The following is a 19,184-nucleotide window of genomic DNA, read 5'->3' as shown; positions in this document are numbered from 1 at the left end:
AACTACATTTTTTTCAAATTTTACAAATCGGATCTTCGAATGAATGATGTAGATTTTCAAGTATTTTGCGAGATTGAAAGGAAAATCCCGCGCTCAATACTCGGTGAGCAAGTAGAATACGAATATTTTGCAGACGCATGATTCACGAGCTGATCCAATTATACCTATACACAAGCTGACATTGTACACTTGTACAATACGGCAAAATAGAATAGACTGGACAAGAATGCCGGCCTACGTGGAACTCAGTAAAGTACCAGAAAGAGGTCGTCGTCTGCTTGGTAGACCTTGAAAATACTGGGTGTGATCAATCTAGGAGGGTGCACTAGCAGTGCGAATACAAGAAACTGGAGAACAGTGACTCTAGATCGAATGTCGTGGAATGCGTTCGGTCATGTTCCGGAGTCCGGATGAGCACCAAGTAAAGCAAACAATGTAAGCCCTTCCTGAGAAAACGAGACTTCAACTATTTCAGAAGAGAGTAATCGGTTCGTATGGCCATCAATGCGAAGAAATCGAAACTTATGGCGTTTTCGTTTTTAATTTGCACTACACCGGTGCAGTGCTACACTGAGGCATGAATAAACGAACAAAAATGACGAAAACATAAACAGTAACCATTGACTACAATAAACGATTCCATTGCACAGAGCTACACCAAACTTTTGATGAGTGCTACACCAGTGGTATCGGTGCAGAAAAAGTGTAGCACTGGTGTAGTGCAATTGGTAAAAACGAACGGTTTCAGTGCAGCTTTCGCTACACCAGTGTAGTGCAATTTAAAAACGAAAACGACATTAATATGTACTTTTTGTACAAACCAAAAACCCCTAAATGTTCAAAAATATTGCTTTCATTGGTACACCAGCAACCGGAAACTGTTGATCGATATGCATGAAGTAAGATTATTGTATCATTTGCTAACAAGATCTACAAACTAGAGAAATTTATGATCAGTTTTCAAGGAAATTGCAGCTCTTACATGTTCATTTATGAACAAAAATCTTAAAATCGAGACCCTGCTATTCCGGAACCGGAAATCGGATCGAAATAGGATTCATTTGTTCATACACGACTAAATCCGGCCACGAGCTCGACTATTTCAATTCAATCGAAACTTTTCACCTTTCCTCAATCAATGAACCGTATCGTACCGTATTTTGACTTTTGGATATGTTGACACTAAAACATGTAATTTAGGGATTTTAATGATCATCAATAGCAGTAATATATTAACTATTATTCTTCATAAATAGGGTATCTATATAGATGAACATATTCACATTCGACATTAATTCTTTGTCGAAGAATAACTCATTGAACATATTTTAACACTAATTTGCTTTACAAACCATACCTCACTGTCTTCACGCCATTCCTAATAAAATAAAGGTAAGCATATTAACACGCGGTCGAATGCAAACAAAAAATATGTCGTCAAAATTTTATACTGTTAAACTGGAACCACAGGAATGCTCGTTCGAACGGTTAAATTAATTGATAACTAGCTGATCCATATTAATTAAAATTATTGCAATTATTTGCTCATGAACCATACAACTAAACTCAATATAATGGAAAGAAAGTTTCTAATCTTCTATTTTAGTGAATTCGAAGTAAACTATATACAAAGTTTAATTGTCCCTGCAGAACTAGTTGATGACTTGAACAGTCAGTAAATTAGTATAAAACACAAGAGTCAGTTCATCAATGTTGCTTTATGTTTACCTTTGCTTAACATAATCGTATAACCTTACACTAACTGAAATACAAATCAATTCTTTTAGCTTTGATCAACCGGCACACGACACTAACTTGCACAGACATTCCGATTATCTCTTCAATCACAGTTTTTTTTTCGCTTTGCTATACCTTTATCTTTATCAAACAGAATGCTGAGTAATATATAATTTGTTTTGCTTTAGATTTTTAGTATTATTATTACTTTTTTGCTAAACTAGTCAGTAAGTTGATACATTCACAATCAACAACGGTTTAGTAATCGTAATCTTTTGCATTTTTTACACTGGCTAATTTACGATTAAGAATCATTTTGAGGGAATATACTAGTTGCTTTCATTTGACGGTGCTAGGAGGGATCACATCGAGGGTGTAGATATATCGTGTTGTATTATAGGATAGATGTTGGATGTTGTTTCAGTGCCTAGTATAATCTCGGAACTATTTGTTTTTCTTTAAGTAACGATCCAGACATTTCGAATTAAACTGTTTCAGAATCGCTGATACTGACACAGCAAAATGTGATGTAGATTTCGGTTGCCTAAGATATTTCGTTTGTGGGTGAATTCATAGTTGTTGAATTGGTTCGGTACGACCGAGAAACGATTAACTAACTTAACTTTAGCTTGAAAGAATTCTATTGTATAAGAAATGACTTCGAAGTTGAGCGATGACAATTAATCATGTAAATTTCTAATTATTCGCCAATTCGAGATGATTATTCAAACCAAGTTATACTATTGGGTTAAAAAAAAAGCTTTTAGGAGCCAGGCGAACGACCACAATTTAGTTAAAGCCGGGTCAAAATAAACGATATAATAATATAATAAGCTTTGAGGGTTTTTTATGTTTATTCCGAGAAATCAACAGAAACGTTTAGCAATCTTAGAGATAGCAAATGGATTTTACGACCGAATCAAAACGAAATCAGCAGAAGCAATGTCTGGTGAAACTGGTGGCTTTGGCAAGATGTTTTATTGAAGCACCTAGAATATATTAATTTTCTTCTATTAGTTTGAACAAGATTTGACATTGCTTGAGCACCAAGGAAGCTTTCGGTTCTAAAAAAATCCTCAAAACCTGTTAGTACAATCAATAGTTCAAACAAAAAAAACGAGCAGTAAACCAAGAATTATTTTAAAAAATGCCTTTGCTTTAATAAGGATGAAATTAAATTTAAAAAATAAACATACTTTGAATATTACAACATAGAAATACTTTAATTTTCTTCTTGTCAATCTCGACTACATTTTGTATGAGTTGATTGCCAAAAATGTGACACAAAATAATTTTAATAATAAAGGTATATAGCAAACAAAAATGTTTCGTTTTTTTTTTCAAATCAAAACAAGACATCAGCATAACAGTTCTGTTTTGTCACGCCAATAATTTCTTGATACTTTCGAAATATTCTCGAATTTTGAATATTAAAATGTTCTTGCATAGTGTATAGCCAATAAAACGAGCAGTAAACCAAAAATTATTTTAAAAAATGCCTTTGCTTTAATAAGGATGAAATTAGATTTGAAAAATAAACATACTTTGAATATTACAACATAGATATACTTTAATTTTCTTCTTGTCAATCTCGACTACATTTTGTATGAATGATTGCCAAAAATGTTACACAAAATAATTTTGATAATGAAGGTATATAGCAAACAAAAATGTTTCGTTTTTTTTTCAAATCAAAACAAGACATCAGCATAACAGTTCTGTTTTGTCACGCCAATAATTTCTTGTTACTTTCAAAATATTCTCGAATTTTGAAAATTAAAATGTTCTTGCATAGTGTATATCCAATAAAACAGAATTAAAAACAGTTTTGAAATTGCTAGTGTCAAGCAATAGTATTCTATCAATACCATAAATTATAGAACTCGATATACCAAATGCATCGCTATAATTTGCTCCTCAGTTTCTCGACCGTTTTGACTGTATTCATACTAAATTTGTTTTCAGTAAGCTATTCCAATCCTTTCAGCCGTTACAATTGATCTTGAATTTGTTTTGTTGCTTTTTTTTATTTTAAGAAAGCGTAATAACAAATTAACACACTTACTGCTGCAGCAGTAGCTGAAGAGCGATAACAGGTTAAGAAATTTATGAAATCTGGTGAATCAGCTCTGTGCCGTATTGTGTAACAACGAGATAAGCTATACTTACGAATGTTCGTCATTTACGGAACGTCACATAGTTGAAACAGATTCGACTGATGACTCGTACATACATAAAACTGCCGGAATTAGTACAAACTCGAGCGCCCCAATGTCCACTTAATTGGCGAATAAATTTTGCTGCGTAGCATCGTTTTCGAACTCACTCCATGCATTGTTTAGTTCCATGAATATGAGCTTGGCCATGCTTTCGTTTTCGGTGCCGGTATGCTGCAATAAAAATTTATGAATTATGAAAAATAAGCCAATTAAAATTTATGCAGATACAATAGGAAAAGACTGTTCCAGAAATAATGGACGGTCTTCGGTGGAAATAATACAAAAGTTTTGGATATTTGATTTTTATTGGAAATACTGTTAATATTAGACTAGCATAATAATTGAATATTCTCTACATTTGTTATCAAGCCTACAATTTTGCGTAAGTTCATCGAAGGATTCACCATAGACGACCCGTTTTGACACTTTTTCCAATCCCTTTCAAACTATTGAATGATTTCAGCTACCAAGTCATGTTTACCAATATCGTTTCCGCTTGAGAAAACTGAAACTGACCCTGTGTAGTTTCATAAAACAAACACTTTTCACGAAACTATGTTGGGTTCGCGCATAGCGCTGGGGCGTGAGCAAAATTGAGCGGGCAATTTGGTGAGCTTATGTTTTTTGCACAAAAGTAATATTTTTTGTGGTATGCAATTCTACCGTTCATTTCGCATAATGACAAGATGCAAGATAATGCGGTCTCGGCTAGGATTGTAAATTATATTCCTTCGCCGTCTCTTGTACGTTCCGCTAGGTTTTCCGGAGAAAATGTCAATCGACAGAAATAACACTACAATTATCTGGTAACGCTGCTGCCCATATTTGCATATCAGTCCCATATGTCCATATGAAAATCGGTTTTCCGAATAAATCCATCTCCCATGAACTTTACCTAATACACTTTATTTATTTATTTATTTATTTGGGGCAGGAAAAAACCCAATGAAGCTGAAATATTAATCTCTCACTCCAGCAGTCATAAAACCTCCTTATCGTTTATATCAACAGATTACAACAATCCAACAGATACATGTATGTTATGTACTTATTACTGTCAATTAAAACTAACCCTAGACAACTAACTCTATAATAACTAGATGACACTAAACCCATCGGGCAAACGATGGTAATTTTACATTAAAACTAGAGAAGAAAAGAAATATGCTTTGAAAGGGGAGGTAGAAGCAGGGAGTGGTAAATGAGAGTTGGCGAACGAAACGGGGTTAGGTTCGGCATGTAGATCATATTAGTGGTCGAAAAAAATGGTGGAAGACGGTTAAAAAAAGAGGGCGAGCAAACGTGGTTAGAACCGACATATAGATCTAATTAGTATTCGAAAAGATAGGAGAGGAACGATGAAGAGCGAAATGATGTGAACAATTTGAAAACTTTAGAAAAAGTACGTTTCATTTCCCACATTCAAATTCATTGGGAACATTATAAACGGCATAATGGTATTGCAAACTTGATACAATGTCGTCGTTGTCAAGGCTTTGGCCATGGTACCAAACATTGTCATATGGATATACGGTGTTTGAGTTGTGGTAAATCGCATTCGAAAGACGTTAGTCCAATGAATGAAACCACTGATAAATATTCATGTTCAAATTGCGATGGAAATCTTAAATCCAATTATTCGAAATGTTCTATCCGGGAAAAAAAATTAAACGCTCGTTCTCTTAAACAACAAATCAAATCAACGACCTTAAATTTAGATAACATACCTGAAAAAATACAAATGTCACGCCTAATTCTTCTAAGGCACGTATTTCTTCGAATGTAAAACAAAAAACAAGAACGCCTTCCAGTTCATCTTCTAACGAAAATAATTAATAATAGATAGATCGGCCAAGCCTTCTTCTAATGGCAGTTACACTAGTTACACAGAATATTGGTAGGTAGACATCTACCTACCAATATTCCTTCAATGCCATTCGCTTCTTTAAACGAAGTCGATTTAGGCGATATAACGGAAAATAAAATGATCTACCTACAAGACCAACTTTTCAAATGATCATCCGAATGAATTCGACTTCATCACTTTTTGAAGCATTTCAAGTTGGATGGCAAATTGCAAGTAATATTATAATGAATTTAAAATTTAACAGTGATGTTAAATGATTATTTGAATATTCTAAATTGGAATGCACGATCTTTAAAATCGAGTAAAGATGAATTTTAAATTTTTCTCAAAGTTCACAAAATTCATATTGTCATTGTGACAGAATCTTTTCTTAAACCAAATGTCAAATTGAAAAGCAATCCACATTATGTAGTTCATCGATTTGACAGGTTTACTGGAATGGGTGGTGGAGTTGCCATTTTTGTCCAACGACAAATTAAACATCGAATTTTACCTTCTTTCAATACTAAAGTTATTGAAAGCTTGGGAATCGAAGTTGAAACCATTCATGGAATTTATTTAATCGCTGGAGCATATTTGCCATTCCAATGCACCGGCGAACAATCAAATATCTTGAAAGGCGATTTGCAAAAACTCACAAGATATCGACCGAAATTTTTCGTAATAGGGGACTTAAATGCTAAGCATGTCCAGTGGAATTGTAGGCAAAATAACAGTAATGGTAAAATACTTCATAATCAACTCTCAGCTGGTTACTTCACAGTTCTTCATCCCAGTAATCCTACTTGTTTCTCTTCCGTGAAAAACCCGTCTACAATTGATCTGGTTCTAACGGATCAAAGTCACATTTGTAGTGAACCGATTACACATGCTGACTTTGACTCAGATCATCTTCCTGTAACATTCAGACTTTCCAACGAAGCTATAAATAATCTTATTAGTTCTATATTCAACTATCATAGAGCTAATTGGTTGGATTACAGATCTCACATTGAAAATCATGTGGATCATGAAACTATTTTAGAAAATTCTGCAGACATCGACACAGCAATTGATTATTTGAATCATTACATTATCGAAGCTAGAAATCTTTCAGTTCCCAAAGCTCAAACTAAATTAAATTCTCCTATCATCGATGACAATCTTCAACTGCTCATTCGGTTGAAGAATGTTCGTCGACGACAATATCAACGTTCTCGTGATCCTGCTATGAAAAACATAGTTAAGAACTTACAAAAAGAAATTAAACATAGATTTACTCTTTTGCGAAATGAAAATTTCGCTAAAGAAGTTGAACAAATTAAGCCATATTCTAAACCTTTCTGGAAACTTTCTAAGGTTCTTAAGAAACCTCAGAAACCAATTCCTGCTCTCAAGGAAGGAAATCAAATACTTCTCACAAATGGCGAAAAATCTCAAAAACTTGCTCAGCAGTTCGAAAGTGTCCACAATTTTGATTTGAACGTTGTGAGTCCTATTGAAAATGAAGTCTCACTGAAATATGAGCATATTTCAACCCAAGTGTTATCACAAGATGACATTATTGAGACGAATTTTGATGAAATTAAATCAATTATTAGGAAACTCAAAAACATGAAGGTTCCTGGTAATGATGGAATTTTTAATATTCTTATTAAAAATTTTCCCGATGTTGAGACCCCTGGTTAAAATTTTCAACAAGTGTTTTTCATTAGCTTACTTCCCAAAAAGATGGAAAAACGCTAAAGTAATTCCTATCCTCAAACCTGATAAAAACCCAGCAGAAACATCAAGTTATCGACCAATTAGCTTACTTTCTTCTATCAGTAAACTTTTTGAAAAATTATCTTGTTGAGAATCTTGTATAATATTTTCACTTCCGATCTTCCAAATCTACCCGTTGGTTGTCAGAAATCGCTATTCTGTGACGACACAAGTCTGTTAGCCACAGGTAGAAATCTAAGAGTGATCTGCAGTCGCCTACAAAGAAGTTTAAATATTTTTAGTAATAATCTGTCAAAACGGAAAATTAAACCAAATGCAGCAAAAATGCAATTAATTATCTTTCCTCATAAGCCAAGAGCTTCTTTTCTTAAACCAAACAATAATCACATTCTCAAATTGAATGGCTTGGAATTGACATGGTCTGATCAAGCTAAATACTTAGGTTTAACGTATGATAAAAAACTCACTTTCAAGGATCACATTGAAGGAATCCAGGCAAAGTGTAATAAATATATTAAATGTTTATATCCTCTTAAAAACAGAAATTCTAAGCTCTGTCTAAAAAACAAATTGTTAATTTATGTTAATTTTCAGACCAGCCATGCTTTACGCAGTACCAATTTGGTCAAGTTGTTGTTCCACCAGGAAGAAAACGCTTCAAAGGATTCAGATTAAAATTCTGAAAATGATTTTGAAGCGTCCTCCCTGGTTTAGTACAAATGAGTTACACAGTTGTAAGTTGCAATAGTTAGTAAGATAGTATATAAGTTTCTCGAACCAAGTAAGCAAATATGACGTTCTGAAGAGGGGATCCCAACCAAGAACATAGTGCTTCAGGTCCGCAATATACAAAAATAGTTTATAATCGTCGTCTGTTAACAACAAAACGACATTTAAACTCGCACACTTGCAAAGTCTGCCAAAGCATCGTAACGTTTTCTATCGCTTCGGGTACGGTGTGGTAACAACTAACCTCAGACATGTCATGTGAGACTGAAGCATTAGCAATCATTTCGTTCATATTCATAGATTCGCACATATCTTCGACTGAATGTTATAAAAGGGGAACCGTGGTCGAAAATCGATCATTTCTTCTTGTGCGTTGGATGAAAGCAGACCTCGGGCCGAGAAGACGCATTCAGACAGCGGCATCGGAGAGCGCACCATCTGCGTAATTAAAAACCTAAAACGCTCAGGTCGTAGTTCTCATTTGCCTTCCGGTCGTCAAGGCGAGAAGACGCATTAAACCAGTTTCACATCATTTAGCACTGCGTGCGGATGTGTCGGTTTGTACGCAAAGCTAGTTTCAATTTAAGCAAGAACGATTGCATCAGCTGCTGGTGCTTTGCATTGGAGAAAAAGAAAACAAGAAACGAAAAGTGGACATTATATAAAATCAGCCGTTCTAATGGCTCTAAATGTTATCTAAAGAACTATTAAGATTACTTTTTTGAAATTCGAAGGTAGAAATCATCAGTTTAGTGAAAATCCAAAATAATTCGATTTGCTTCGTGCACTTTTCGCTGTGCGAAAATCGTTCGAGATAAATGTTCCGAACTGTGCTTAATATCGTAGAGAATTCCACAATTTGGTCCTTCTGAAAGGCGGAAATGAATCCTGTACAGCACCTTGATAGTTTCTTTCAATGAAATATGCAAATCCGAAATGAGATAATCGACGTCAAAATTCTATAAGTGCCTATATGTGTGGCCGTTGGAACCACCCATTTGTGAAAAAGCTACAAACGAAATCACGTAAAAAGAAGCCTCTAAAGAAAAATTGATTCAGTTTATCATCATTTGTCACTGCGAGCGGATGTGTCGGTTTGTTCGCTAAGCTAGTTTCAATTCAAGCAAGAACGATTGCATCAGCTGTTGATGGTTTGCATTGGAGTGAAAGAAACTAATGGTTCTAAATTTTATCTAAAGAACTATTAAGATTACTTCTATGCGAAAATCGTTCGAGATAAATGTTCCGAACTGAGCTAAATATCGTAGAGAATACCATAATTTGGGCCTTCTTTTTTTTTTCCATAAATACGTTTATTTCTTAAGGCAGTTTACATAAGTTTTTCTTCGCCGTAGCATCACTTTTACATAATATTCTTATCCTAATTTAATTCTAACATAGTCACAACGTTTTGAATTTATTAAAACATATTCTCTTATAGCTTAAATATCATCTTAGGTAACTCGTCATTAATTATGAAATCTACTCGGAAATATTATTTGAACCAAACGATTAACTTCTATAAATTATAAAATAAGCTGTTATTTTCAGACATTTTGTTGATAATTTCATAAACTGTTTCGAGTTTGTTTGTATCATTACATAATTTTTATTCTAATTTAGCTATTGGTTGAACTCATGGACGTAGCTGGGATCAGAACTAAGTCTTAAAAGGGGCCTTTATTAAATTGAAACTCCAATTTTCTTTATGAAATGATAAATAAGTTTCATGTATGAAAGGTCACGACAAGCAAGAATGTCTCGAACTGGTATATTGGATAGTTTACCTTGGGTACGCAAAGAATTTATTAGTTGAGATCTGACATCACGATACTCCACGCATGTCCAAACGACATGATCAATATCCCGATAACCTTCTCCGCAAGCACAATGATTAGTCTCGGAGAGCCCAATTCGAAGGAGATGTGCATCTAACGTGTAGTGATTGGACATGAGTCTGGACATCACACGAATGAAATCCCTACTCACATCCAGTCCCCTGAACCATGCCTTTGTCGATATTTTCGGAATAATTGAGTGCATCCACCGACCCAGATCATCTCTATCCCAAGATGCTTGCCAGCTGGCAAGTGTTCTTTGGCGAGACGAACTATAGAATTCGTTGAAAGCAATCGGTCGCTCATAAATTTCACCCTCAATAGCACCACGTTTGGCTAAATTATCGGCTCTTTCATTGCCTGGAATGGAGCAATGAGCCGGGACCCAGACTATAGTGATTAGATAATTATTATTCAATATGTCGTTCAGACACTGTTTTATTTTACCCAAGAAAAACGGTTCATTTTTGCCAGCAGCGATTGAGCGAATGGCTTCAATTGCACTCAGACTATCTGTGAAGAGGAAATAATGGTTTGGAGATAATGTGACGATTACACTCAAACTATAATGAACTGCTGCTAGCTCTGCTATATAAACAGATGCAGGTTCTTGAAGCCTAAATGAGGCCGAAACATTATTGTTGAACATACCAAACCCTGTCGCTTCTTCAATTCGCGATCCGTCCGTGTAAAACATTTTCTCAGAGTCAATATGCCTGAACTTACTTGAAAATATTTTTGGGATTTCCGTCGAGCGTAGATGATCCGGGATTCCACGCACTTCACGCTGCATGGATGTATCGAAAAATAAAGTTGAGTCAGGGGCACTTAGGATGCTGACACGGATAGGAATATATCTTGAAGGGTTGATTTCCTGTGACATATGGTTAAAATATACTGTCATAAATTTTGTTTGAGATCGAAGCTCGACTAGTCGTTCGAAATTATTAATTACCATGGGATTCAGCACCTCACATCTTATTAGCAGGCGTGATGAAAGCTCCCAAAATCGATCTTTTAATGGAAGAACTCCCGCGAGAACTTCAAGACTCATTGTATGTGTCGAGTGCATGCAGCCTAAGGCAATTCGCAAACAACGGTACTGAATTCGCTCAAGTTTGATAAAATGAGAGTTTGCAGCGGAACGAAAACAAACGCATCCATATTCCATCACTGAAAGTATCGTTGTTTGATACAATTTTATTAGATCTTGCGGATGAGAACCCCACCAAGATCCTGTTATTGTTCGAAGAAAATTTACTCTTTGTTGGCATTTCGTTATCAGATACCTAATGTGTCCTCCCCACGTGCATTTGGAATCGAACCACACCCCGAGGTATTTAAAAGTTAAGACCTGTTGGATCATTCTTCCCATCATATGGAGCTGAAGCTGCGCGGGATCATGCTTTCTTGAAAAGACGACTAACTCTGTTTTCCCCGCAGAGAATTCGATACCAAGATGAACAGCCCAAACGGACAAGTTATCTAAGGTATCTTGCAATGGTTTATGCAGATCAATAGCTTTGGGCCCAGTAACTGAAACCACGCCATCATCTGCCAATTGCCTTAGTGTACATGGGGTTACTAGACAGCTGTCAATGTCATTCACGTAAAAATTATAGAGGAGCGGACTGAGGCATGAGCCTTGCGGGAGACCCATGTAGCTAATTCTGAATGTTGCCAAATCGCCATGTGAAAAATACATGCACTTCTCTGACAAAAGGTTGTGCAAATAATTATTTATAACCGCTGGAAGTCCATGTTGGTGGAGCTTGTCTGAAAGAACATCAATGGAAACTGAATCAAATGCTCCTTTAATGTCTAAAAATACAGATGCCATTTGTTGCTTTTGAGCGAAGGCAATTTGGATGTCAGACGAAAGTAATGCAAGGCAATCATTCGTCCCTTTATTTCTACGGAAGCCAAATTGAGTATCTGACAACAAACCGTTCGTCTCGACCCAAGTGTCGAGACGTCGTAGAATAATTTTTTCGAACAATTTTCTGATGCAGGACAACATCGCAATGGGTCTATATGAGTTGTGATTGGAAGCTGGTTTCCCCGGCTTTTGAATGGCGATAACTTTCACTTGTCTCCAGTCAGGCGGAACAATATTTTGCTCAAGAAACTTGTTGAACAATTCCAACAAACGTCTTTTTGCGAGGTCGGGCAGATTCTTCACCAAGTTGAATTTAATTCTGTCCAACCCAGGGGCGTTATTGTTACAAGACAAGAGTGCTATAGAAAATTCCATCATTGAAAATGGGTTATTAATAAAACCATTATTTGGAGGAGATTCCCGTATAATGCTTTGTGTAGGAACAGAATCTGGGCAAACTTTCCTAGCAAAGTCAAATATCCATCGGTTCGAGTATTCATCACTCTCATTGCCCACGTTACGATTCCTCATTCGTCTGGCCGTATTCCAAAGAGTGCTCATTGAGGTTTCTCTTGACAAACCTTCGACAAAATGTCTCCAATAGCTACATTTTTTGGCTCGAAGTATGCTCTTGTACTTGGTTTCTAAAACCATAAGTTTTTCAAAATTCTGAGGAGTTCCTCCTCCCCGTTTTAGAAACGTCTTGCAAGCATTTTGTTTTGCGAGATAATTTGGGCCTTCTAAAAGGCAGAAATAAATCCTGTACAGCATCTTGATAGTTTCTTTCAATGAAATATGCAAATCCAAAATGATAATCGACGTCAAAAATCGTTGAAAATTTTAGTAATGAAAAGGGGGAAAGTTTCGCAATTCACACAATCGTTCAACTATCAATTCGAATTCGAAAGTGTAAAGAAATCGTGTCAGTTTTATTCGTATTCACGACATCCAGTTTTATCTCTGACATTACACACCCGTACTTTTTAATATTGATATAAAATACTTACCAATTTCTGCGGATAGTCAAATAAACAAAACTTTTTTAGCATAAATATTTCAAATAACAACTTATATCAAACAATAGGGTGTCGATTTCTAGACCTCGTCGACCCCCATAGTCAGTTTTCGTTTACGTCGACCCCCACAAAAAGGATATCGACCACTTTGGGAACCCCTGGTTTAGAGTGACTCATTCCAACATATATGGCCCACATCAATAAAATACTCTCTAGACAATACTGAAGCGCAAACGTTCCTACTGTTGTTTACTTACTTTGTCAGGATGTACCGCCAAACATGCCTTCCTATACATTTTCTTCACATCGGCAGCACTGACCAGCTGATGCATCTCGCATTTTGTCCACTTTGCACCGGGCCAAACAACCGTATGCACTGTGCATAGAAGTGCTCTGATGTTGCTTTTCTTTCCTTCAGTCTATAAACAAAGCCAAAAACCGTTTCCTGTCAACCGATCATCACCATACACACAGTGACAACTTACCCATTCCATTAGCTTGAGCCGCTCCGGATCCATCTCTTTAACCTGTTCTTCTTTTCGCATATCGTTAATCGTCCGAGGTCCTTGATTTTTTCCACTAGCGAATGAGTATCCTTGAGAACCCAGAATATCTCCAAAGATATCACCGGATTTCTCCTTCGGTCCTCCGTTCGAACCATTGCTCTGTCCCGGCGGTTTTGGTGGTTCGAAATGAGACCGACTGTAGTCCGGTCTTTGTGCATCATTTGGACTTCGCATTTGATGGATTGGAGTGGAAGGAGCTTTCGGGGAGACATTGGCTGTGGTGGCACCGCTATACTGGTGCGTTGGACTAGAAAACTGAGTAGATCGTGGGCTGGGTGTCGTAGTTGGAACATTGCCAGGTTTATTCCAACCTCCAGCACCCAGATTGGACGCCAGGTTTCCGATATCGGCGAAAGGATCCTTACTGGCTGGTTGAGGTGGTTGCACCTGTGCGGGCTGTGACTGGTGACTATTGTGGAATGCACTTGCACTGATTCCTGCGAACGGATCGAATCCGAAACTATTGTTGTACTGATTATTATTACCTCCATTCGGAACAGAGTCATTCGGAGCGGCCGGTTTTGCGATACCACCAAAGTTGTCAAAATTAAGATTTAGTCCGTTCAGGTCCGTGTTGGATTTGGTGGTTTGAAGTGGTACCGGGCCAGTACTGGTGCCGATAGTACCGAAAATGTCATCCAAACCAGCTGGCGGATGAGCACTATTAGCATTAGATTGGCTATCCTCAATTACCGGTGGTTCGAAACCTGCTAGCAAATCAAAGCTAGCATCGTCTTTAGTTGGCTGTGTTTCTTCGGAATTGTTTTGACTAGCGTTGCTAAGATTCAAAAGGTCGGCATCGTTTGGAGTAGACAGGCTCTCGTTTATGACTGGTGCCAATGTTTGATTAGCTAGGGGCGGTTCTGTTGAAGACGAAGAAGAAGCAGGCGGAGCTGGACGAGGGGGTGGTCGTTGTGGAGCTGCAGACGCTTTGGATGTTGGTTTTGAAATGAAGTTATCCACATTTTCCTCGTATTCTAGTTGCGAAGCGAATAAAACTTTAGGATCTCTGGGCGCTTTGGGTGGTGTCCAAGGCGGTTGTGTTGAAGGAGGTCGCTCGGAATCGCCAACAAATACGGACAAAGCAACATTGAATCCGTGTGGAACGTGTTCAACGTCCGGAACATCGTCCAGTTCGTTTTTGGTGAAATTTATTAGCGTTTCTTCCTCCGGAATGTATCCGGTGTTCAGTTGGAATTGACATATTTTCAACCCCTGAGGACGACCCATGCCCCCGAGGGCATTGCGAGCATGATACAGAGTTACCGTAACATCACCACAGACGGTCACATTCAATGTGAGGGAAAGTTTTCCCTCGGTAGCAGCATATAATCGCATTCGGTCATAGTCGGTAAGTGTACTGAAAACAATTCGATCGCCAGAAGCAACTTCAATGTAAACTCGACAACCATCGCGAGCCTTTGTCATCCTGGGAATGGGACTGACAGTTACCGAAACCAGTGTTACCGGATTATAATGTGGCAAATGCGGCACCGATCGAACCAAATCACCTAAATAGTAAAGGTATCTAAGTTCTGAAGCTCTCATACTTGGAGGAGTCCGTTTAACTGCGAATATCTGCATAGCGTCCTCGGGTTCAGTTACCAGCTGACTGTATACCAGCAAAGCACAGACCATTGTGGCAGCGAGGGCCTTTCCAGAATCAGGACTTTGAATTACTATCACCGTCTTGGGGTCGGCGTTCAAAAAGCCATACATATCCTCTGCCAATGCATACAATCCTGTCAAATTCGGAGCTTTGTATGATACTGGAACGGGTGAGTAGATGAAACTGCCCTCAACTGTACGAACTGGTGGAGGTAATCGAGGGCAACTACGTGGACCCAGATTATAGATGCTGATTTTCGCCGGAAGATATCTGCTCTCTAAATATAACTTAACATCTTCGATGTGATTGGTTCTGTATGTTGACTCAAGACCTTCCGAAGGACAAGGCATAACAAGAATTCTTTGTGTTATGTAGCTAATATCTAAATCCGTTCGAGCGATACTTTGTTGTACGGTTTGCATTACCTTCGAAGATGTGTCCTTCAGATTTTTCAAAAAACTTCCTGCACCTCCTTTGATTGATGAGAAAAGACCTCCTCCGCCGTGCACTCCAATCGGTGGTTGATGAGGATAATGGTGAGCGGCAGGTGCTATTACCGGCGGAGGTGGCCGCACCGGGTCTGGTGGGCGCTGTGGATTCTTCCGTTCCATAGGCGGCCCAGCATTATTTCCAACCGGTGCAGGCCGCGGCGGTGCCGGACGTTGAGGAGGCGCATGTTGAGGAATTGACGTTACGTCCGGCAAATGCATTGGGCTGGGATTGGGAGATGGACCGCTTGGTGGAGTATTCAAAGGTTTTCCATTCAATCCAAGCGGTGCTTTTATTGGCCATCCCTTTGATTCCGATATTGCTGCTAAACGGTCTAACGTCATTACTATATCAAATCTTTTGGTCGGATCAACCTGAAGACATCCCTTGATAATCTCATTAAAGCACATATACCGCGAATCGTTCGGTATCGTGTAGTTTGCATTGATTATTCTCAGCTTGGCTGAATCCTCGAACGGATGTTTTCGATAGCATAGACAGAACAGTATGCATCCGAGAGCCCATATATCAGTTTTGATACCAATCGGATAATTGGCCCAGGTATCGAGCTGTTCAGGAGAACGATACATTGGAGTTGTGCAGCGTCCCAGCAAATCTTCGAGCGAATCTCTCTGGTGAGCATTCCAACTAACATCAGGAGCATACGTATCGGTTGATGCTGATCCAAAATCACATAGCTTGAGCTGTCCATCGCAGCCGATGAGAAAATTTTCAATCTAAAAATTTACCAATTTTACTAGTTATTCAAAACCACACAAGCATATACTAACCTTAATATCTCGGTGATTGATCGGAACCGTTTGCGTGTGCAAATGAGCTACCGCTTTGCAAGCCTGATAAAACACTCGCAGCACAGTATCCGGTGCTAGTTCTCGCTCTAGGCAGTCATAAAGCGAACCACCCTTGCACAACTCCGTCACTAACAGATACTCGGCCCGCTTGGCTGTGGAGTTTTGAGTGCGGTCGATAAACGTGGCTGCTATGAACTTTATAATGTTCGGATGACCTGACACCTGTTTGAGCATATTGATCTCTCGGATAATGTTATTGCATTCTTCCTTGTCGGCACCCAACAACCGCTTCAAGGCATACTCGTTGCCAGTCTGGACGTCCTGAGCTACATAAACATACGCAAAACCGCCTACAATAAGATTGAAGTTGTTAAACCCATAGGTAGATATTTCAAAATGAATTTCAGTCAATTCTACTAACGATAAGCTCTAGTTATTTGATTATTGAAAATTTCTTTGTGACAATAAAACAGTATTATGTAACAAGAAACACTGTGAGGAGTTAAGAACCGGTTAATTTTAGAAATATTCTAATTCCAAATTTGAAATCTCTAATTTCAAAGTAAACTATCAAAAATTCTCCAAGTTGGTTATTGTCATTAACTCTGGTGCCTTCAAGGACTTGATCATTTTAATTTCTAAACTAATACTTCAATTTTTCTCTAAAATGTTCAAGTTTCGTTACAACCGATTTGTCATTATATTCTAAAACACGTATTTTCCCCTTATGACTTTGAACAAAAATAAACAACAAAACAAAACACTTTTCCACAGGAAAACAGAGAACAAGAAAATCCACAAAAGCTCTTCAGAGAAAGAGCAAGGCATCAAGTAACTTTCGTACGAGAGTGAAGTGTATTTTTTGTCAGATGGAAAAGATCTCCCCTTACCGGACACCCTTCCAACCCTTTAGCAAAGCCAACGGGACATAGTAACTCAGCAGCAGTAATGACATTAACGATTGATTCACTTCCCCTTTTCAAAACGCAAAACTTCGAGTTTTTATCTTTAAATTTGCGCTATCATATATTACACAAGCGATAAAACCTACAATGTTCCTTATTTTGAGCTGACGAAGAAAGTTCTGCTTATCAAAGAAAGGAAATTCCCTTGATTCACAATCTAAAGATGAACTCTTTTTTCCACCCACCTTCGGCAATAACACGTTTGATCCGCAGTTTTACGTTTGCAATTTCTACGATCTGCCCAACAAAATCATTATCCTGCCCGCAACCGGGGCCTGTGTTGAAGTAGTTAATCGCTGACTTAAGAAATTCGCTCATCTTGTAGTGATCAAAGCGATTTTTCACTTGAAAAACAACAAAATTTTCACCACTGGCTGATACACAAGCGAAAGAAAACTTTTTCTTCGACGACGTTCCTCCTTTCTGCCATCGAATACTATAGTAATCTGTAATGACAGATGACCAAAGTAGTTTCAATATAGCATAGGTGCATACCATCATGTACGATAATGTAAAACTATGTTATTATTGAGTCTAAACCTAGGGGTAGAACACTTAAAAAATCCATATGTACAGCGACCCTTAACCGGCCCATACACGTGACAATATTATTGTCAATCCAAAGTATTGTCAATATCGTCAATCCAATTGGCTTGGTAACTGCAGTCCGCGTTTTTCGAACAAATCAAGCGTTTGGAGCTTCAAATATTGCCACTGATTATTGAAATATTGAGAGATGAGTTCATTGCACATATTTGACAGTTTCCTCTCATAGAGAGAAAGTATTGTCTAGAGTTTATTGCTGTTCGTTTGGAATGACAACCACAGACTAACAGACAGGACACTCAAATTAGATTCTTCAATCATTTTAACGGTCATTTCGAATATTCCTTTATTTGGGACAGTACTCACATGTGTCATGATGGCGCCACGTTACCCTATCAAAAACATCCTGTCTGTCATCTATACTTTGTTTATTTTTTTCATTTACCAACAGAGTTGCCATTCATGCAGAATTACCTGTAATGTATTGATTTGTATACGTCCATTCGAATTTCATGCAGGATACAAATTTAATACATATTTCCAAAACTATATACAGAATTATGCCTACTTCTCATCCTCCAATGCAATACAAAATCGAACCCGTTTTGTTACAATATTTACTTGCTTCTGGTCTGCCGCCACTTAATTTCGGGTGAAAACTACCAACACAATAAAAAATAGTCTAGATGAACAACGTTGAGTCAAATAAATGGTTACCTTCCAACATCGCGAAAAAGTTAAATATATTATCAACGTAATCCAAAAATTTATTGTGACGATTCATTTTCAAAAAATTTGATGAAATCAGGCATCCCTGCAAGCAGCTGATCGGTGTTGACAAACGAGGGAAAGTCAACTAGTAAAAAAACAACGCGCAGTACAATATAGGTGGAACTAGTGTATCACGAAAAATTATTTTTATAAGAATTTACTCATACTGTCATGTCTGTTAGTCTGTGTGACAACTACCAGTTCCAAACGAGCAAACGATCTGTCAATTCAATGTAAAGCTAATGGAATGTTTTGAATTGTTGCCAACATTACGGATGAGAAGTCGTCACTCTGGGTATAGGCACTCTAGTACTGTCGGATTGATGAGCAGTTCTTATTTTTTTTGACAATATTTTCGTCAATCCAATTAAGTTTCCACTACACGATAAAAAATATTGTCAATACTCTAGAGAGGAAACTGCTAAACATGTGCAATG

The 19,184-nt window shown here is 37.7% G+C and overlaps 1 protein-coding gene across 1 annotated transcript; it reads right to left on the bottom strand.

Moving 5' to 3' along the window:
- Positions 1-1,203: 1,203 nt before the first annotated feature.
- Positions 1,204-17,871, bottom strand: LOC131440324 (cyclin-G-associated kinase). The gene is made up of 5 exons (XM_058611495.1): positions 17,616-17,871; positions 16,445-16,815; positions 13,475-16,390; positions 13,247-13,408; positions 1,204-4,127 (listed from the first exon to the last, which is right to left on the bottom strand). Exons 1-5 carry the CDS (start codon positions 17,746-17,748, stop codon positions 4,017-4,019), a joined length of 3,693 nt encoding a protein of 1,230 aa, XP_058467478.1. The 5' UTR covers positions 17,749-17,871; the 3' UTR covers positions 1,204-4,016.
- Between the last annotated feature and the right edge of the window lie 1,313 nt (positions 17,872-19,184).

Source organism: Malaya genurostris, chromosome 1 (genome assembly GCF_030247185.1).
Source record: "Malaya genurostris strain Urasoe2022 chromosome 1, Malgen_1.1, whole genome shotgun sequence".
Lineage (NCBI taxonomy): Eukaryota > Metazoa > Arthropoda > Insecta > Diptera > Culicidae > Malaya > Malaya genurostris.
The sequence above is the reverse complement of the archived record's forward strand: the minus strand, read 5'-3'. Positions and strand labels throughout refer to the sequence as shown.